Raw genomic sequence first — 17,200 nt, forward strand, 5'->3', positions numbered from 1 at the left:
CTAGCATTGATGGAGAGGCATGATGGAGAGAGAAAAACCTTGGGAGAAATGAGGCTCAGTCGGGGTGCCAGTTCTCCTCTGGCCTATTAGCAAACAGTGTAGGATTATTATTCTGGCAACCTAACAGGTCAGAAATCATATTAGATCAGAATATTCTACATTTCTGGGTATAACGTAAGAGACAGGTTCATTGAGGATGGCGCGCCGATTACACAAGAATCATGGAAGAACACGGTCAGGTTTACTGTTTCAAGGTTTATTAGTTATCATTCAAAATAATTTTCTCTATAGAGAAAATATGAATGGAGTTCTTACTTCCACTTCCCGACTGTTGATCTCTATAAAAGATGCTCTGAGATGTATAAGCTCTTACTAAGGCAGGCTTCACTACTGCTTTTGTCCAGACTTAAGAGTAAGGAATTTAAACAAAAATACCCTAGCAACCATAGCAATTTATTGAAAAACACCCATATCTTTCTAGTATTATGGCGGTGAGGTGTGCATGTGTAAGCGTCACTCACATTTTCAACAGATGCAGTGCAAAAACATAGTTGAAAATTACAAGTGCTTGTGTTTGCGTTAAAGGTTCACAATCAACTTCCAAAAAAAAAACATTCTCTTTCTCTCCCCCTCCCTCTTAGGTATAGATTGGCGGGTCTGCCTGGTGAATTTCAGCTGAAGAACATCACCAGCGCAGAGATTAATTACTGTCTGATTGGAGAGCTCATCATCTGGACGCAGTATGAGATCCAAGTGGCTGCTTACACTGGAGCGGGCCTGGGGGTGTACAGCCTGTCTGTCACTGAATACACACTGCAAGGAGGTTAGACAATCACATGCACACACACAAACACAGAAACAATGCCTCATCAGTCTGAGCGAACCCTTGATATCTCACATTTTTTAGGGTGCACGTGTTTTTGGGTCCAAAAGACCCTTGTTCCCATTAAGCTTCCAATATCATAAAGGATCTAGAGTAACCATGGGAACCGTAAAATCCATTAGCTGGCTTTACTGCACAGATCGGCCATCTGAAAGATTATTTCTAAGAAGAGTAAATTTATGGACTCTGGGCAAACAGTGACCGTAGCCCATTAATTAATCTAATTTGCTTTATGTGCGTGAATTTGTGTGTGTCTGTGTGTGCGCGGAAGTGTGGGGGTGTTCTGAGATCCTTGGGCCGTGATTATTCATATTATTTAACGTCAGTGTAATGATACTCCTGCAGAGATTAATAGAGACCCAGTGTCTGCAGTAAAAGAGCCTTCTTCTCATAGAGACTGGAACAAGCGCTTTTGTGTGGTTAGAGGCGGTTTTTATGTCCCAGTTCAGATTACTGGACACACTAATGTAACCTTGTGTGATTGTGTTTAAAATGAAAAGGGCAGCAGGACGAATTGGAGTGCCCAATCCAATTGAGCAATATCTAATCTGTACTCAACTTGCCAGGCCTGACCTTATAGGGGCCATCTTAAGCACATTAAGTGTAAGCGGCATTGAGTCTTTATGGAAATATGATCTCGTTCTTTCCACTTCCCGCTCAGGCCTGCTGCATAGCACCGATAGGCTACCAAAAGGCTTTGAATATAAACTGTAGTTCATGTGTATTTGTATGTGATTATCGGTGCTGCTATGAATGATCAGAGAGTATAAAATATAGAGTATGAATAGAAACGGGGGCTTTTGGGTAGGCATTTAAATTCAGAATGCAGGACAGATTGTCTCACAGACCCAGACTTTGGATAATTCATCACTTATGTCTGTCCAAAAGCAATATTCAGTTCTGGTCATCAATATTTAGTTTACTTGCTAGTCATAAAGTGTCATAAAGAGTATATTAGCGCTAACGCTGTAAACGTTGGCTAATCCAGAGATTTTTTTATATACTTTTATATATATAAAATATATGAGGATACCTTTCTGGACATGGACAGTATAGTGTGCATAAACTTGGATACGCTCTCGAACTAAATATAAAATATCTTAAACTGTGTTCTGAAGATGAATGGTGGTTTTACAGGTGTGGAACGACATTAGGGTTTGTCATTAATGACATCAATTTCATTTTTGGGTGAACTAAATCTTAATTAAACTATTTCATTTAACTTTAATTCAACTCTGCAGTCCCTACAGCGCCCCCACAAGACGTGGATGCCGTTGCACTCAACTCCACCACCATCAAATTCACCTGGACACCACCACCCCAACAGTTCATCAACGGCATCAACCAGGGATACAAGGTAATAGTGTAGAGGGAGAAAGATGTCAGAGTGTGAGAGAAGGAGAGACACTGCTTCACATGTTCTGTTGGAAGTAAAAATTTCAATTAAATTTTCCTGGCAGGTTTATTGTCTTCTGGGAAGTGTATGCATGATTGATTGGCTAAATGCCTGCAAAAACAGCAGCTTTAAATTCGAATAATAAAAAAAAAAGTAATTAAAACCTAACAGTGTATGTTAATCAAGTTCTGTTTATGTCTTGTTGTTATTTTGCATCTCTCTCACAGCTGCTGGTGTGGCCAGAACACTGTCCGGAATGCATTACCATGGTGACCATTGCCCCAGAGTTCCACGGGTCACGTCACTATGGATACGTTAACAATTTAAGAAAGTTCACATGGTATGAGACGGTGGTGCTGTGCTTTACCACACCTGGCGATGGGCCAGCTAGCACACCGCAGCTCATCCAGACGCATGCTGACAGTGAGTACACACACAAACACATGGATGCCAACACTCGAAAAAAGACTTTTTGACTTAAACAGGTTCACGTGACCATGTGTTATATCTAAATATGAGTATTTTTGTAACACTTTACATTAAGGTTCATTTCTTATCATTAGTTAACATGAACTAACAATTAACAATACTTCTACAGCATCTATAAATCTTAGTTAATGCAGACATTCCCCTCATTTCTAGGAGGTATATAATATAATATAAGATATTATGTTATATTATATTATATTATATTATATTATATTATATTATATTATATTATATTATATTATATTATATTATCTGTGTGTTGTCTGTTAATGTTAATTTCAATATTTAGTAATACATTTGTGAAATCAAAAGGTGTATCTGTTAACATTATTTAATGCACTCTGAACTAACATGAACAAACAATAAGCAACTGCATTTTATTAAGTAACATTAACAAAGGTAAAATCATATGTTTTGCTCATTGTTAAACAAATGTAAAAAATGTGACAATTGTAAATTGTTACTGGTATTTCATTGCCTTTTGATTGGTTGGATCCCATAAGAAAGAAAATTCACAGATAGGACCTTGATTATTATCTTGATTGTTTTTCCAAATCAGCAATTAAAAGTGCCCTAGAATGAAAAATTGAATTAACCTTGCCATAGTGAAATAAAAAGAGTTCAGTAGATGGACATCACATGCTGTGAGTCTCAAACACCATTGCCTTCTCCTTCATATGTAAATCTCGTGAATCAAAAACACCACGGAAAAATAAGTGATTCTCAACACAAGGCCAACCCTGACGCAATCGTTGGGATCATTAATATGTACGCCCCCAACATTTGCATCTGTCCAAACATGTTCATTGTCAGGCAGAACTGACGGAGCCAAATCATTGGGACTGCAGGTAAATAAACCGACAATCGAGGGATAGCAAAAACGGCAGCTCTCATTGACACACGTCATGTTCCAGGCTGTGCAGGAGACGTGAGGACTTTTCTACCCTTCCCACAGATAAAAAATGTCAACAGTCATGGTTGATGTTTATAATCGGATACCACAACAATTTAATTCAAGATCATTCGTTTGTTCGGCCCATTTCAGGGCTTCGCTCAGCGTCTTAAACTGAAGAAAGTGACAATTACAACTGTATTCCTGCAAGCAGTAAGTAGTGATTTATCCACTTATTGACTGTTTAAACAATTTCTGATTAAGTTGAAAGTTTCTTAGAGAGACTGCATTGTCTAGATAACGCAAGATGCGTACAGTAACAATAGGAAACACCAAGTACCATACCAAACTAAATAGTGTGTCTAATGACAAAGGTTAATATTATTTTACAAAATACAACCGTAGATACTTTGCTTACAGATCGTTCACTCGATCCTTATAGCAAACGTCACCTTTTCCACCATATAAGTTAAAATGATAGTCATTTGACAAGGCTATTCATTTTGTAAAAATAGATATATTTATATTTTTGAGAACTTAATTGTTATGTTTTTGCATGCTTGTATTTCAGAGTAAGTTACAGTCACTGCGTAGCCTACATTGTGACTAACGTTACGTTATATAAACATGCAATATCGTTGACGAAAAAAGACGAGTCTAAAATCACTGGTTTTGGTTTTGGTTGAGAGAATGAAGAGCGTTCGTGCTTGATTTCATTAATTGAAATCCCCGAAACAGAGCTTTTCTGTGAAAAGACCACTTATGCTATCCTGTGTTTTACCTAAACATGTACAATCTGGCAACCATATGCACGCGAGCTCTCTCTCACGCGTTGATTATCTGAAAACACCAATAAACAAGTAGATGCATTTCAGCAATCTCCATTTGAGATGTTCTGCTTAAAGTGTCATTCAGTCGATCTATGTTCTGTCAGGATGGTCAGGGCTCACGAGCCGCTTTGTTGAACAACTGAACTGCTGTGAGTTGCTGAAATAAGCCAATCAGAGCAGAGCTCAACATTAATATTCATGACTCTTCCAAATAAGGCAAAAACAGAGCATTACATCCTAGGGACAATTTAAGCCTAGTTCAGACTGCACGATTTTCAAACTCGTCGGGTCACTGCTCTATTCACACTGCATGACTATCTGGGGTATCATTCAGTCACTGCTGTGTTCACACTGCACGATGGTTTGACGACAGAGGAGTTCACACTGCATGACTGAACAAGAGGAAGAATCGCCGACAACTCTCTCTCTCTCCCGAGCGCAAACTACGTTTCCCAAACACACGTGCGATGTGACGAGTAAACAACGCGAGATCACACGTGTGTCAGACCGGAGTTCTCGCGCGAGACTTGGAATTGTTATTAAAAATGATAAACTGCACAAAGTTTGCTTCAAATTGTATGTGCGCTGATTTGTGGAGAAAAAGAAAAAAAGATTATGGCGGAATAAATTGTTGGAGAGACAGAGGGAGCCAGGATTGTGTTCTGCAAAGACAGTTTGAGGTAAATAAATAATTTTGTAATGTGCTGCTGCTGTGGCTGGATGTGCAAATGTTTGGCCTTTGTTTCTCTTTGATAGAATTGTAAATATATCTATTAAAATACTGATATTCTGCTCTATAACTCCTCCCTGAACCTCCTGCTGGCCCTGTATCTCACTCTCTCATTGGCTGTCGGTGTAATTTTCAGTCAGAACTCATTTCACACAGCAGGAGTTTGAATCGCCGACAGGTCCAGATGTTTAGCATGCCAAATATCTCACCGGCGTCGGCGATTCTCTCTGATCTCGTTAAATGGATCAAATTAAATGGAGAGCAAATGGAAGACTTTGGGATAGTAAAAAAAAGGTTTTCGGGGGCAGGGGCAAAATCGTGTTCCGGGGGCAGGGCTCCCCTTGGTTAAAATCACATACGATAAGAAATTAGAAATCACGTTCCAGGGGCTCTGCGATACGATTGAAAAGAGCACTTTCACGATTACAGGGGGCAGGATTTTCACGATTTTCTCCTCATAAAAAGAGCCTAGTAATCTCACATATACGTCTCCTCTAAAGCTTCAGAAAAGCTCTTAACATTTTCTTACATTTTTTTAAAGAAATGAGAGCTCCATTAAGTCTCCTGAGCAATGAAGAGCAACCTCTAAGCAATAAATGTGTCCTCTGGGATATAATGTTTGCTTGCACTCCTGACATGCAAAATCATATTTCACACTCTTTCAGATACCCACACACTCTTACAGACAGTCTGTCTGTATTTAATTGGAGACAATCGACTAACAGTATGCTCTTTACTTGAAAACTGTCCAGCAGGCTTTGAGAAAGAGATCTCTCGGCAAAAACAAGCCTGTTTGTTTGACATTTCAGTCACCAGAATCGATATGGAGGAGAAATTTGGCCCTTTCACTATGCATGCCGCAATTTGCCATGTAATTGTGCTTTTTACATCGCCATTGATTAGTCTTTTTGCTGAATATATATTGGCCACCCAAGCGTTGTTTTCACGTCACGCCGCAGGCACGTAGAATCAGCCTTGACTAACCTGCAATTATTGAAGCAGGATCACTCCTGTTAGTCAATGCACATGTGCTTGCTATTGATTGTCCCACCATGCACCCGTACGCTTAGAAATGTGTGTGAATGTACATGCAGCTGTTAACAGACAATGTAATTTTCATCAGATGATAACAGCATGGGGTCTTCTCAGCACTGTTAAGCCACAGGAGCTTGTTTCCCATGAATAGCTCAATTACACAAACAGGTTAGACACGCAAACCCTTGTACACACTCGCTCTCTCATCTCTCAGTTTTTTATTTGTACCAAAAAGATTTAGCACCACGCTTGTGCAAGCTTTATGTGGGAAATTTGCTTCGTTTGGTCGTTTGACTGGATCTTTTGATTGAGTTTCCCTGGTTGTTTTAAAACATTAAGGTTTAATTTTCCAAAGAATGGCATGGAAACAAGATGAATAAAAGTTGTTAAAGCCAAGGAGGTCTGAAATACCCGCCGAAAGATATCCGTTATCTTAGCTAAATTAGTAAACATCAAATGTTATGGCTACTTTTCCCTTTTTGCCCCCTGTGGCGACACATATTTAACTAGTGATAGGAAATGGCACCGGGGGGAGCTAACCAGTTTTCAACGGCAATGTAAATGTGCTGCTGTGTGTATGCCGCACAAAGCAAGAAGAAAATAAGCTATTTCAAAGCGGAATTACTGGACTGCTTGCCTTCCTCAATGGTAGAAGTCAAAGCAAAGCTTAAAAGGATAGTTCACCAAAAAATGAAAATGATTCCATAATTTACTCACCCTCAAGCCATCCAGGTGTATATGAATTTCTTCTTTCAGCCAAACAGGAGTAATAGAGTAATAGGAGAAAAATATCCTGGCTCTTCCAAGCTTTATAACAGAGTGAGTAGAGCCCGAGTTTTTGAAGCTGCAAAAAGACTCTAGGGGGTTAATAAAGGCCTTCTAAAGCGAAGTGATGCGTTTTTGTAAGAAAAATATTTATATATATTTATAATTTTTAAAACTATAATCACTGGCTTCCAGTAATGGCCATATGCGAGTCTAGTTCTGGCTGAAAAAATGACCTTTGACCCGACGAATGATGTATTGATGAATGCGGAAGCACAGAGAATAGAGCAAAACAAAACACCGGTCAGGAATTAGAAGTCTAAAATGAGAATTTTTAGAGAGAATATTGTCAGAGGAGTTTGTTGCCCAGCCCTATTTGTTTGAGCTCTTACCTACGCTTACGCTACTCCTACATCCTCCGTTATATATTATATATATATGTATATATATATATATATATATATATATATATATATATATATATATATATATATATATATATATATATATGCATTTGTATGTATGGAAGTTATTTTTATTTCAGTTTTAGTTTTGGTCATTGTATTACTTAAACTTCAACTTTTTTTAAATTCAGTTTGTCTGCAAATTTTTGCACCTGATATTTCCATCTTATTTTATTTCAGCTCTATTTAAATTAAAGGGGGGGTGAAATGCTGTTTCATGCATACTGAGCTTTTTACACTGTTAAAGACTTGGGTTCCCATCCTAAACATAGACAAAGTTTCAAAAACTAATGTTGGACGTTTGATGGAGTATTTCTGTGTCAAAAATATTCCTTCCGGTTTCTCACAAGTTTCGGAGAGTTTTTTTCGAGTACGAGTCCGCTTGACGTTGACAGAGCAAAATGTCCTTGTATGGGCCGTACGGGCTCTTCTCCCGGAAAGGCGAAAGAGCAAATGCACACCCATAAACACTGCTCTCAAGGTGCAGATAGACTCGTCTGTGCAACACTTTGTCACTTCCTATGGGTGACGTCAAGTGACTTTAACGTACACGCATAGTATTCCAGGTAGGCAGCGCTGCATTTGAACCGATTTGAATGCAGAAATGACGGGAAGCGTCACAACATCACGCTTTAATCGCGTCACAAAAGTGGATCTCCACGGCCACTGCTGTCACAGGACTTCACGAAATCAACAAGAAGTGTGTTTTTGACGGAGCGGTCCCAACGATAAAGGTTCACGGTCGTGTTTTGGAAGCAGGTGGTGAGTAAAACTGCTTCAAATGTCTATGCTGTTGGCTATCGTCACGTAAATAAACATCAGTAAACAACACGATCGTATAACGTTAGTTTATTTATCAATGGAGCATGCGATCTATGGTGTGTGTTTAAATACATTTGTTTAGCTGACCAATATAGGTGTCAGTTTGTTAATTGTAAAATCACCCAAACATAAACCTCGGGATGTTCACACAAAGCGTGCTTCTTCATTCAAATGCGTTACTCCATTGTTTTTTTTTAGACACTATCTGACGTGCAAATCCATATTGCTTGCTACTGCTAAGTCGCATACAATAGTCCATAAACCGAATCATGTCCTCACAATCCACAAGTAAACAAACACCAAATGTTGACAAGCCACTAAATACAGTACATACCACAGAGACGGACGTCCTGCTGCTGCTTCTCCTGTTCAATTTATTTTAGCCTCCGGATCCGATCCTGGATCATATCTGTATTAGTTGAATCTGATTGATAGCCATGGTTTATTAGAGTAACGTTTTCTTTTCCACGCATGATGATGTCAGCTTTTAGAAGCTCTCGTGCAGTAGCTGTGCGCTCGTCATTCTTTAGCTCCGCCCACACGATACGCCTCCAGGCGCTCGTTTTTTTCCGGAAAGACTCGGTACAGCCTATATTTCTTTTATTAATATAATAAAACTAAAGACTTTTCGGAGATATGAAGGATGGAATACTACTCTATAGGTACTCAAGATTGACATGAGATTGACTGAAACTGAGTGTTTCACCCCCCCTTAACAAAAAAATATCTACAACACTAATCAAAATCAACTTCTATTTTTAAACATCCATTTATAGAAATAAAGCAGACTTTGATAACCAGCTAAACCTTGACCTCTTGGTCAGAATGAGCGACACTTAAACATAAAATTTGAAATGAAAAGTAATTGAACTGAAGTGCAGTGAGTTGAATGGAGTCATACGTTCTTATAAGCACGTGATTGATTAACTTGTCAGTCCAGCGTGACGACTTCTTCTGATAAGGTCCGCTTGACAGTGCAGGTCATGAGCGTTTGCCACACGCGTGTTAGATCTAATGAGATTGAAGCTTTATCCGCACACATTAACCACTGAGCTTTTCAGGCAACTGTCATGTTCGCCTGTCAGATGGATTGTCTTGCGGGGTGTATATGCATGATTGATTAACCACTAACTGACTGCTAACTCGTCAGGGTAATTGCCAACAAACACATAATTTGCTTTCGCCTATTTGCATTTGTGATACAACTGTTCCACAGCAGCAAGCTCTTCGTTGGGAATATTATGGTCTTGCAGACTGAGATTGCAGGGTAATCTTTTACCATGAGCAGGTCTTAAAGTGTCCATAAAGTCCTGCCCAATAAATAATAAGCTTTAATCCAGTCACGTATACACACACACACACACACACACACACACACACACACACACACACGCGTTTGTGGTCAGAGCATTGACAAACCTGCTGTGTATTCATGGTTTTGTATTCATGCCCCCCACCCCCTGACAATGAAATCATGAGCCTGTGTTGTTTAAAGATTTCAATTGTCTTATGTCTGTCTCTGTAGTTGACCTTCAACTTCTAATAAAAATGCACTTTGTGTGCTTATGTACTCAGAAAAAAATGAGTACTAGCAAATGCATAAAACATGTTTGAGATCTACTTAGGGGTCTAAAGCATAATGACTTCACAGCTAAAAATCATTTTGTTAAAGATTAAATTAAAAATAATTAGATTAAAAAAGATTAGATTAAAAAGTAAAATTACTGTTATATAATTATAATATAATATCTGATTAGCTGAATTTAATCTGATTGGCTGAAGAACATTCTAAGATGTGCAATAATTATTATTTTCCATTTTTATAACACACACACATACACTACGGACACACAAAGGTTCGGCAACTGTGTCTACTAATACGAAACTGTAAGAACAGCGCTGTTATTACCTCACTGGTGAGAAATGTTATGTTGCTTTTAAATGTAACTATATTAATGATAATTGCCAGAGTTATCTGTTTACTTGTGTGTGTGTGTGTGTGTGTGTGTGTGTGTGTGTGTGTGTGTGTGTGTGTGTGTGTGTGTGTGTGTGTGTGTGTGTGTGTGTGTGTGTGTGTGTGTGTGCGCGTGTGTGTGCGCGTGTGTGCGCGTGTGTGCGTGCGTGCATTTGAATGGGGGAGCAGAGAGAGCGTGAGAGAGTATCTGCATTTCATACCTAATTAAATGTAATTTTGTGGGAAAAACAAGTAAATAATTTGTAATTTTTATCCTATTGTTTACTATATTTCTTTTCTTGGTCAGTGTTTCTGTGGGTTTTGGTTGTTTTGCTTTTGTTAACAGTAAAGACATTTGAAATAACTGAAAGTGATATGGAACTGTATGCGGTCAAGAACTACTTTAGCCGTGCGTTTCCCGGAAAATAATTTTACACCTTAGAACATTCGTCAGCCAATCAGATTCAAGCATTTAATAGCCCTTTAATATAATATAATATAATATAATATAATATAATATAATATAATTTAATATAATATAATATAATATAATATAATATAATATAATATAATATAATATAATATAATATAATATAATGTGGCTTTATAATGCACACTGCACAGGATATTCAAGGGAACATTATTTAATCACTTTTTTAAATTAAATAATTCTTTAAGAACATACAGGAGAAAAAAACGAATCTATACTACACTTAAACATTGACGAGAACAATGAGCTGAGGAATCAAATACACAGGGAGAGTAATCGATATTAAACAGAGCAGGTGCAGGAACTAATAACAACCAGGGAAACTCACACAGGAAACACAGGAAACAGTAAAAACTGAAACAAAACAGAATATACATGTTACAAATATAATATAATAAAATATTTACATTTTTCAGAGAAAGAGTGTGTCAGTTAACATGCAGTAGCACTGCTGAGGGCACCTTTAACTTTGTGTATATGTGTGTTGTAGAACCGGGCCCCGTGACTCAAATGAGCTTCACTGAGATCTTGGACACATCTCTGAGGATCAGCTGGCAGGAACCAGAAGACAAGAATGGCATCATCACAGGTGAACAGACTCAATCATCCAATCAGCTACAGCTCACTCACCAATTCACAGGAACTCCGATGAATATATATATATTTATTTTTTTAATTCTTCTGCAGTTCAGATAAATTCTTTATTTAACTGAACTGCAGAAGGGAGCTGGCTTTTATTTGAAGCAGGCTTTTATTCAGGGCAGGCCTGTATTTCTAATTCCATCTGTTTGGAAAATAATTGCTCTAAATAAACCGTTTTAAATTAATAGCGAATAAAAGCGATAGCGTTCCAGTGGACCGAAGTCATTGATTTTTTTGAAGAAACATGCAAACATATCACCATTTAGCCTACAACAACAGCCAGAAAGGCGACAAAGAAATTTCGGTCAGAATTACTGTAGCCTAATTGGTTTAAAAAAAATGTTTATTCCATGCTTAATTTTTATTATAGGTTGCACGTGAAGTTATTTTAGCCTACTAACCCGACTCAGCTTTCTACAGGCTTTTGGTTGCACCTGAGAGAAAAAAAGTTTCCTTCCACTTAAGAGTTGTATACTTTTAAGCACTTAATTATTTTAATATATCTCTTTACATAAATATTATTGTCTACTTTAAAAAAATTATGATTTTGTTTTTTTTCGCATCTGACGCATCTGCGCTTTCTATAGCCTATTGCGCGTGAGGGGAAAAAGCTTCCTTCCACTTGAGAGTTGTGCAGTTTTAAACACTTTTTATTTTACTATATCTCTTTACATAAATATTAATTATTTTACTAACCCAACTAATTATTATCGCACTCGCAAGAACGGGCACCACTGGCATCAGGATGGTTTCGAACCATCGAGATGTCGGTCAGCTGTCACGGCACAACCCTATTGAACATTACGATGAACTTGAATGCACATTAAATTAACGCCATTTAGGAGATTATCCACACATTTCCCCCCGGCCTTTATTTGTTGGTGCTGACCACGCCCCCAGCCACTATCAGAGGCCCGGCGTTTAATTGACTACAGGCTTTTATTTGAGGAAATACTATATATATATATATATATATATATATATATATATATATATATATATATATATATATATATATATATATATATATATATATATATATTTATATATATATATATTTATATATATATAGTATAAAATACATATATACATACATGTATAAATACATTTTATTTAATTAGTTCCTTGTCCCAGAACTAGAATGTCAAAAACATCACAATAAGTTTAAAGCTATTTTGTTTTTTTAAATATTCCATGTCCTGCCGTGTATAGCTGTTTGTGAGTGTAAACGTTCTGCAAACTTGTAAAGTGGAATGTGCACAATAAATAAAGTTATTGCCTCCCCAAAAAAAGAAACGACTCTGAACCGCCTAAACGCATCGTCTCTAATTCAGATCTCACTGTGTGGCTGTTCTACGTCACTAGAAAAGACCTTTGCATAATGTTTTACGTTGAGTGCCCGCAAACAACTTAATCCGCCCACAAACATGTCATTTTACGACTGCTTCTTAAATCATGGTGTTCAATGTGGGTAACTCTAAACAGTTACTGGTTGACTGGCTAACTTCCAAAACAAGGTTTAGGCAACTGGCCCCTTGTTGTTATTAGCTGTGAGCTACTTGATCCTCTGCATCTTTCGGGTTACGCACTTTGCACTATTTGTGTGATCCATGCGTTTCAAATCAGCCACTTATGAGATAAAGTTGCTGCCCATTTTAGACATGAAGCAGTGAGACGGCTCACTAATTTGTGGAACAGAGCTTACATTTCTCTTTCTCTTCTTCTCTTTTCCATCTCTCCAAAGGTTACGTCTTGTTTTGGGAGGAGGCCGGTCAGAACGAAACGCGTGTATCTCAGACTCTGTCCAACTCCACGCTGGCGTATAAAGTGACCGGGCTAACTTCACTCACGACGTACACTCTGCAGGTGGCTGCGGTAACACAGGCCGGCACCGGTGCTGCCACCTCATCGACCATCTCAACAGGACTGCCGCCAGGTCTCCACACTCAAAAAAACAAACACACACTTCAGTGCTAACATCACTTTAATGCATCAAATTCTCCCCTGGGAATCAGTGATAGTCACCACGTTCAAACTCTAAAGGAAATTCAGCACATGAAACAGGATGCTGCAGTGGGGCGCATATTTCACATAGACCAGCAATCCGAGACACAGTCAGTAAGACTGTAATACATCACACAGAGTCAGTATGAAGCTCTTGGGGCCGCTGTGTGTGTGCGTGTGTGTTAGAGGGAACATGAAATAAATGATGATGACCAAAAGCCAAGCTACACTCATTATCTCCCACTGATATGCCGTGGAGTCAGGAAAGAACGAGCTTTATCTACTGTTGAATGAGCCACCGTGAACCACCCAAATATCATTATCAATCCATTTAATTACCAATTAATCATATACCCAAACACAATGAGCACTGCTGTACACAAAACCTAATCGACTCTGAAGTGAGTTATGGGCCCATTTACAGGAGTTTTCTTTGAAGGATAATGAAGACACAGGATGGAGAAAACAGACAGAGAACAGAACAGAAAATATGGAAATGTTTCTATTAGAGCAGCATGTGAGTTACATAAATATGTTTTGTTGTGTTGGTAAACAGAGCTACCTGGTGCTCCCTCCAATCTGGTCATCTCCAACATCAGTCCTCGCTCCGCCACCATAATGTTCCGCCCTGGCAGTGACGGCAAAACTGCCATCTCCAAATGGATCGTAGAAGGACAGGTGTGTAGGCGTTGTGCATGTGTGTGTGTGTGTGTGTTTCAAATGTAGCAAATGTAACCCTCCATTGTCAAATGTTTGTTTGCAAGAGGCTAACTTTCCCACAAATGGCTAACAAAGTTAACAAAACAGTTAACTTTGCCATCATTATCTCTGTACAAAATAGGGTTACACTTTATTTTAAGGTGTAAAGTTTGTTACACTGTATATATGCATTTAAGTACTGAGTAATGATAAGTAACTACATGTACTTACTGTATGGTTAGGATTAGGTAGGTTTGTAGGTTTGGTTTGGGTTTAGTTACATGTAATTATGCATAATTTATAGTTATAACTATATTAACTATAAGAAACAATGACACTAAAATGTAAGTGTTACCCGCAATTTAACAGATGAGTGTTTTGTCAACTTAAAGATTTTCTCAGAAAAACTTGTTCATTTTTCATGAATGAGGTAGTTTTTGCTCTCTGAAACGGCTCACTTTGCCACTTATATTTTTTTCTTCTTTTCCCTAGAATTAAATTTGTCACACATAGCATTATTTTCTGGACAAAATGGTAAATGTGGTGACAAATGTCAATATTGTGCCTGCCAATTGGTTAACTGTGCAACAAATGGCACTTTTCTCTGTGATTTTTGTTGTTGTTGTTGTTGCATTTTTCATGAATAGTAGTTTCCTCTTTGCAAAATGGTTCAATTTGTTATTTATCACAATTCTCTCTCCAAAATGTTTTACTTTGCCATGAATGACACTTTTCTTGCTGCAAAATAGTTTACTTTGCCACAAAATACAATTTTCTCTCAACAAAATAGTTAATTTTGCCATGAATATCAGTTTTCTGGCTGCTGAAAGGTTAACTTTGCCACAAATGGCACTTTTCTCTCAGAAAAGATATGGTTAAACTTCCCACGAATGTCAATATTTTGTCTGCCTAATGGTTAACTTTGCTATAAATGACACTTTTCAATGTTCTCTCTCTAAAATGGTTAACTTCCCCAACAACTGTATTGTATGCCATGGTAATTCCACTTATAGAAATGTTCTCTCCAAAATCGTTAAAGGGTAGTTCACCCAGAAATGAAAATTAGCCCAAGATTTACTCACCCTCAAGTCATCCTAGGTCTATATGACATTCTTCTTTCAGACGAGTACTATCAGAGTTATATTTAAAACATGTCCTGGCTCTTCCAGGCTTTATAATGGCAGTGAATGGTTGTTTGTGTCTGTCTGTGTCTGTGTTTTTACACCTAGGATGGCTTGAGGGTGAGTAAATCATGGGCTAATTTTCATGTTTAGGTGAACTAGCCCTTTAATTTTGCTGTAAATTACATTTGTTTTCTTTCCAAAATGGTCAACTTTGCCACAAATTATACTTTTTACTGAATTAATTAAATATATTTTCTCTCTAGAAGTGGCACTTTTGTCTCTGTTACATGGTTAACTTTGCCCGAATGTCAATAACCAGGCTGTCGAATGGTTAACTTTTCCACAAATGGCAATTTTCTCTCAGCAAATTGATTAATTTTGCATTGAAGGTTGTTTTTCTTTCTGAAATAATGTTACCTTTGCCACAAATTGCTGTTTTCCCTGCAAAATAAGTAACTTTGCGACAAATGACACTATTCCTTTTGCAGAATGTTTAACGTTTCCACAAACTGCAATTTTCTTTCTGCCAAGACTGCTCTGTGGAATATGACTCCTCAGTGTATGTGCTCATAACATGTGTGTAAGTTTGTGTGTATTTGTGGGTGTGTGTTGTGCCCTTGTCTGGCAGGCTGTGCTCCAGTGAAGATGCTGTTGTCTGGCAGGTACTTTATCTCCAGGGAAAAACAGGCTTGCTCTTGCACTAAAACATCTTCCCCCGAAGAAAACGCACGCACACGCGCACACACACGCACACGCACGCACACCCTGTAGGTGACATAGTACGAGAAGGCTAAGGAGATGTCATGCACCATGTCTCCCAGCCCTTTAGGTGTGGTGTGTGTGTGTGTTTGTGTGTGCGAGCATACGTGTTAAGCCCCTCTTGGATGGCGTCCAGTGCTGTGCAGCGTGAAGAGAAAAACTCCTCCTAATGAGATCCCTCCCTTTTCTCCCTCCGTGTTCTCCGTTCCTGTCTTTAATACTGTTTAATCGAGGGAGAGCAGGAGGGAGGGAGTCAGAAGGAGGGATGAGCAAAGAGAGAGGAGAAGATTAGAGGTACTGAGGTGGCACTAATGGGGTCTTAAGTCTATGGGTTAAAAATCAGCTTGTGCTGGGATGTTTTTTTACAGCTGACTTCTTCACAGCTGTATCCCAGACCAGGTCGGTTGCTGATTTCAAATTCCCTTTGTGATCTTTTCACCTTTTCTCTGCTCGAACAGGGCTGCACAAAACACGCTGTGTAGATATGGTGTTTTCCTGGAGACCAAGTGCTTGTTATTTCAACATATGGTTTATGATATTGAAAGGGACATATTTGGAAAACTGCATTTTTCTTCCTCTCTCCTCAGTTCTCCCAGATAATTTATGAATATTAAGCTGCAAAAAATGGTGTCACCAACAGTAGCTCATTAACATACCCTTATTTAAATACTAACAGAAGACCTGTTCAGTCCTAAAGTGATAAAGGAATTCTGTCATCATTACTGATGTTGTCCTATATATATATATACACTCACCTTAAGAATTATTAGAAACACCTGTTCAATTTCTCATTAATGCAATTATCTAACCAACCAATCACATGGCAGTTGCTTCAATGCATTTAGGGGTGTGGTCCTGGTCAAGACAATCTCCTAAACTCCAAACTGAATGTCAGAATGGGTTGTTGGTGCCAGACGGGCCGGTCTGAGTATTTCACAATCTGCTTAGTTACTGGGATTTTCACGCACAACCATTTCTAGGGTTTACAAAGAATGGTATGAAAAGGGGAAAACATCCAGTATGCGGCAGTCATGTGGGCGAAAATGCCTTGTTGATGCTAGAGGTCAGAGGAGAATGGGCCGACTGATTCAAGATGATAGAAGAGCAACTTTGACTAAGATAACCACTCGTTACAACGAGGTATGCAGCAAAGCATTTGTGAAGCCACAACACGCACAACCTAGAGGCTGATGGGCTACAACAGCAGAAGACCCCACCGGGT

The 17,200-nt window shown here is 38.4% G+C and overlaps 1 protein-coding gene across 2 annotated transcripts in view; it reads left to right on the plus strand.

Moving 5' to 3' along the window:
• Window positions 1-17,200, plus strand: part of sdk1b (sidekick cell adhesion molecule 1b) — a 299,372-nt gene that overhangs the window by 216,649 nt on the left and 65,523 nt on the right. For both annotated transcript variants that reach the window (XM_067442041.1, XM_067442042.1), the window contains 6 exons: window positions 642-823; window positions 2,125-2,240; window positions 2,507-2,702; window positions 11,241-11,339; window positions 13,137-13,328; window positions 13,953-14,074. In XM_067442041.1, coding sequence (XP_067298142.1) covers window positions 642-823; window positions 2,125-2,240; window positions 2,507-2,702; window positions 11,241-11,339; window positions 13,137-13,328; window positions 13,953-14,074 — 907 coding nt within the window. The remainder of the gene's footprint in view (window positions 1-641; window positions 824-2,124; window positions 2,241-2,506; window positions 2,703-11,240; window positions 11,340-13,136; window positions 13,329-13,952; window positions 14,075-17,200) is intronic.

Source organism: Pseudorasbora parva, chromosome 4 (genome assembly GCF_024679245.1).
Source record: "Pseudorasbora parva isolate DD20220531a chromosome 4, ASM2467924v1, whole genome shotgun sequence".
Taxonomy (NCBI): Eukaryota; Metazoa; Chordata; class Actinopteri; order Cypriniformes; family Gobionidae; genus Pseudorasbora; species Pseudorasbora parva.